General features: G+C 35.8%; 3 protein-coding genes across 4 annotated transcripts in view; 1 reads left to right on the top strand and 2 right to left on the bottom strand.

Moving 5' to 3' along the window:
• Nucleotides 1-292, top strand: part of LOC104812476 (D-glycerate 3-kinase, chloroplastic) — a 3,881-nt gene extending 3,589 nt beyond the window's left edge. Inside the window, exon 13 of the mRNA XM_010539642.2 lies at nucleotides 1-292. Coding sequence (XP_010537944.1) covers nucleotides 1-69 — 69 coding nt within the window. The 3' untranslated portion in view covers nucleotides 70-292.
• A 180-nt stretch (nucleotides 293-472) lies between these two features.
• Nucleotides 473-1,889, bottom strand: LOC104812475 (auxin-responsive protein IAA15). 2 transcript variants are annotated; one of them, XM_010539641.1, is made up of 5 exons: nucleotides 1,608-1,889; nucleotides 1,314-1,498; nucleotides 1,115-1,217; nucleotides 920-981; nucleotides 473-808 (listed from the first exon to the last, which is right to left on the bottom strand). In XM_010539641.1, exons 1-5 carry the CDS (start codon nucleotides 1,820-1,822, stop codon nucleotides 798-800), a joined length of 576 nt encoding a protein of 191 aa, XP_010537943.1. In that variant the 5' UTR covers nucleotides 1,823-1,889; the 3' UTR covers nucleotides 473-797. The 2 variants fall into 2 exon arrangements, with proteins under 2 accessions (XP_010537943.1, XP_010537942.1); XM_010539640.1 differs by having other exon boundaries at nucleotides 473-792.
• Nucleotides 1,890-4,222: 2,333 nt separating this feature from the next.
• The window catches only part of LOC104812474 (auxin-induced protein 22C), a 2,705-nt gene continuing 2,151 nt past the window's right edge, over nucleotides 4,223-4,776 (bottom strand). Inside the window, exon 3 of the mRNA XM_010539639.2 lies at nucleotides 4,223-4,728. Within this exon, the coding sequence (XP_010537941.1) occupies nucleotides 4,647-4,728 (82 nt within the window). The 3' untranslated portion in view covers nucleotides 4,223-4,646. The remainder of the gene's footprint in view (nucleotides 4,729-4,776) is intronic.

Genomic DNA, 4,776 nt, shown 5'->3' with positions numbered 1-4,776 from the left:
GGTTCAGAAGCGGGACAGGTCCTCGTAGTTGATATCGATGAAGAAAGGAACCCCATTCTTGCAACTTAAATCCGTGAAAATCGAGATCGTAACCGGCAAACCGAAATAGTTGGAACTCATGTCTGAAGTTATAAATTCTCTCTTATGTTACAGTTCTTGCCCTATTTCTCAGTTCTCTCTTTATCCCTCTCTGCCCCATGTATACATAGAGTACTGTGTGTTCATTGTCATCATCCTTTTTTTCTTTTTTTTTTAAATGACAAGTAAATATTATCATGCATTTTTGTCTTTTCATGGTTTCATCTTTATTACAACCGGAAATTCTTGTGTCATTTCACTATCATTTTGTTCCCAATTTGGCGTTCGGAAAACGATTTTTCATCGAAATATCATGAAAACAATCATACGACGCTTTGAGTTTTGTGATAAAGGCTACAGAAAATTATATTATTTTCTCATGCATCCTTATGAATGACGAAGAACGGGTAAAATGATTAAAATGAACAAGCTACATATTTATTAAAATAGTTCTCCAATACAAGCACGATCAGTGGAATAGCTAGAGATCTAAATTATTTACGGTCACACAACTGCAAATATCACATGTATAATACATTAAGATTAGGACATGCAAATACACGTTTATTTTTTTTTAATTCATCTATTTTATAACGTTCCCGTGAATAATATTAGATAACTCGGTCGTGTCGGTCGCTTTGGACTCCCTATCTACTCGGACACTCGTACTTGTTGTTGACTAGGCCGAAACAATGATCGGAAACGTCCTTGGAACTGCATCAATCAATGGCTAGAACGTGATATATGGAATTAAACTTTTTTTAAAAAAATCATTAATTACATATGAATTGATAACGATTATTACAAAAAAAGGGAAAACATTGAGATATTATATATATACCTAACCCAAGAGCATCGACGCTTTTCATCAACCTTAGACGTTTGCATGATTCAACAAACATCCTGCAACACAAGAACTTAAGCCACTCAAATGAACTATATGATAGAACAGTGCTCGTAATCTATGCTTTTGGTTCAAACTAAGTATATGTATAAACATATATATGGATGGAGAGTGGTAGTGTAGGAAACTCACTTCCAAGGTACATCTCCGACCAACATCCAGTCTCCGTCCTTGTCTTGGTAAGTAGGCACATACTCGCGATGCACTCCGCTCTTCTCCGCCTCCACCACCTTACCTGCGACGATGATAAAATGACCAAAATACCCTTTTAACTTCTCCGTCCGTTCGGTACAAGATCCGTAAATTTCTTTTCCATTTCTCGGTTACTCACTGATCGTTAAGCCCGGAAACATGCTCGCTAGAGCATTCAAAAGTTGTTCGTAGCAATCGTATGTCCCGAGATCGACTTTTCTAAGATAGGCTGCGCAATCTGCTGCCACCTTAACGTACTTCCGGACCATCTCCGTCGCTAGTTTCCTCGTCCTCCTCACCGGCGGCCACCCCACCACTTGTGCCCTATGCCCCAAAACAAAACATCAATATGCATGTCACATGTGTATGTTGAAATTATTATTTTACCGTCCAAATATATACATGTCTTGAATATATAGTTTAGTTGCCCTACTTTGGAGGTGGAGATGTAGTAGTGACGCTTGAGATATCGTTGTTCATAACGGAGTTTCCGAGACTCAAATCAACGGTCTCGAGAAACCTACGTTTTGTGCCAGACTTTTGTCCACCGTCCGATGAGATCGGGGAGCTTCCGGGCAAGCCGAGGGTCAGCTCGGTCACCTCCAAGTCGCCGGATTCCGGCAAACCCTTCCCAATTTCCGGCGACATGGTTTCTAGTACGTTAACGAAGTTACGTGTAGAGGCCTACTATCAGAAAAATGCAAGCGATAATGAGACGATGAGAGGCACTAAATTTTGGCACTAGTGAGGGGTTGTATATATAGTGGTACTAAAAAACATCCTGAGCCACACCCAGAATGGCACGTGTCCTATAACTGGCGGCTGTGATCTGTCCACGGAGGCATCTATAGTTTGTGATGAGCAGTTGATGCGTGTGCCGTTGGTCCCACGCCGGTCCCTGTCGACTAGAATCTTTTGGGGCTTCTTAAGCATCTAAACAGTCTCTGAACTTGGACATTACTAGAATTTTTGTACTCTTTGATTTAATTCTCTTTATTTATGTCCGAACAAAAATATAATTCTCCATCCCCAATTCACGTGAATGTTTATTTTTTTCCTATAGAGGAAGAACCTTGGAGTGACCACCATTATTTTAGAATATGGAGTTTGGAAAGAGTTTTTTTATATGTAGTGAATTCTTTTTTTTTTATAAAGAAAACAAAGTAGAAATTTGTTCTTTGGGATAGATTGGTTTTAAATAAATATTAAAGGATTGCATGCAAATGCTAACTATTATTGGACAGACGTATAGGAACCACTCTTTTTCAACCTTCAATGACTTCAGATGTAAATTATCTTTTTGTCTATTTTAGTTTTATATATATATTCTTCTAGAGTGATCTTCTTCGGCCATGTTCCTTTTGTCTGTTTTTTCTTGTCTATGCCTCGTGGGGAATTGTGGTTTTGGTTTTACGGCAAGAAGAAGAAAGCTGGCCCCCCTATACAATAACTGCGGGTCAGTTCTTATGGTTGGTCCGAGTAATGATGTATGTATACATTAGACTAAAGCATACTATATCATCACCATATATATACATACGAGTATTTACCATAGCTAAATATCGTATCTGTCGCCTTTTATTCTTCAAACAAAAAAAAACTACTCTTATACTTAGTAACCGGCCGTCTCATTGTTAACGGAGAGGCCCATGCATGCAAATAATATATATCTATATCTATTTTTTATTTTTTTAATCAATTTTAGTATATATATATATATATATATATATACATATTGAGATTTCTTAAAATTATATATTGTTTCAATCATAAAAAAGAAAATTAATTTTATAATTATTTTTTATGATAACATTGTAACAAAATTTGAAAAATTTATGACTCAATTTTTAAAAATTAAAAATAACATGATTTTTTTTTTAAATGAAGTCCCAAAAAATTAGGGTCCTGTTCAAATGCATCACTTGGACTTCCTATAAGACGGCTCTGCTTGGTAAGTATACTATATATATATATATATATATATATATCCTTCGCTTGCCATCAATCATCCAAATCAACGAACTAGAATAAAACATGAGTTGTATATGATTCACATCTCTAATTAATACTGTATTGTTTTAATAAATAGATGTTGTAAAAGATAGAGTTTACACGTAGATATTAGGGTTTTCATGTAACGCTTTAGAAAGGGGGGAAAAAGGCGATGATTGCAATGGGACACGTGAAGGTGTTTCGTCGTGAGGAAACAATGAATTATTCGAGATGACGCTTCCTTGTAAGCATTCTCCGACCAATCACATTCCAAGTGGCAACTGGTGGTCTCTCCCACCGGCACGTGGCTTATTCTCCGGTGTTCACCCGCGCATCCATCACCGGTTTTTCAGGTCAACCATTCTTTTTCATTCACTCATTCCTTCTTTTATTATTATTATTATTATTATTATTATTATTATTATTATTATTATTATTATTATTATTATTATTATTATTATTATTTTCTTATTTATTTGTTTGGTTGTGTGGGGGCGTTTGATAAAAATCTCTATCTGAAAAAGCCGAAGGCAAAATTCCAATGACTTTCTGGTTTGAAACGAAATTGTATTCGATATTTACGAAAAATATTATGGCCATAATTAAACATTTGAGGTTACGTTAAAATACTATTAGGTCAACCATTATTGTTTCAAGGGGTGGGATTTAAAAATCTCAAGTGATCTGTTTTATTTCTGCGTAGGCTGATCTCAAATTGGTCTAAGGTTACGTTACATATTTTTTTTTATAACCGAGTATTTTGGGCTGCAACCTAGACTAATCTCGGGATCAGGAGTCATCCCTGTGATTTGAATTATACGCTCTCTCTCCAACTTGAGACTCGAATTTCAGGCGGAACAGATACTTTGCGTTCTCATTTCACCGGTTGAACTATTCAAGTTGGATATTACATTATATATTTAAATTAAATTAATATTTATTTTCTTTAAATACGGAAAAAGAGGAGACGAATAATTTAGGTTTTGCCATATCATGACCAAGACTCCATCGAACAACCACCATTTTGTAGACGTACGATCCTCTCATCATTAATCGATTCTTATAATAATAGCTTTATTTATAGTGCCATATATAATTTTTTTTTTGATAACCAAGATGGTTCCTCGGACCTTCGGTCCGACTACATTCACCCTAGATCCGAGACCAGCCTTTGTATATGAACCATTTAAGTCCAGAAATTACATCCCTCCCCACCAGTGGAATCGAACCCAGGACCTTGAGGATGACTTTGTCACCTCTCAACCACTGGACCATCAACTGTTGGGTATTTAGTGCCATATTTGATTGAGCCTAATTTTATAGCGTTTTTTATATCGCAACAAAGTAGGAGATATGCATTATTAAAAGCGTGTCCAATTATTTAAATTAACCGCAATGTCAATATATATATTTGTGATAATTAATAATAATAGTAAGGGAAAAAGAATCGTTATCTTCGAGTATTGTGTAGTTATAACATTCAGTCTCTTGGCTGCGACTCAAAAGCCTCAGCATCTGATATCTTCATTAGCCTAAGCCTCTTGCATGTTCCAATGAACATTCTGCAGCAATATCATTTCATAGTCAATAAACCGTAACAAATATATATA

Source organism: Tarenaya hassleriana, unplaced genomic scaffold (genome assembly GCF_000463585.1).
Source record: "Tarenaya hassleriana unplaced genomic scaffold, ASM46358v1 Cleome2, whole genome shotgun sequence".
Classification (NCBI taxonomy): domain Eukaryota; kingdom Viridiplantae; phylum Streptophyta; class Magnoliopsida; order Brassicales; family Cleomaceae; genus Tarenaya; species Tarenaya hassleriana.
The sequence above is the reverse complement of the archived record's forward strand: the minus strand, read 5'-3'. Positions and strand labels throughout refer to the sequence as shown.

Coding starts and splice junctions, on each gene's coding strand:
- LOC104812475 (XM_010539640.1), bottom strand. CDS start 1,822: ATGTCGCCGGAAATTGGGAAGGGTTTGCCGGAATCCGGCGACTTGGAG. Junction 1,499..1,607: donor ACTACATCTCCACCTCCAAA/GTAGGGCAACTA, acceptor TTTGGGGCATAG/GGCACAAGTGGTGGGGTGGC. Junction 1,218..1,313: donor GTTTCCGGGCTTAACGATCA/GTGAGTAACCGA, acceptor TCATCGTCGCAG/GTAAGGTGGTGGAGGCGGAG.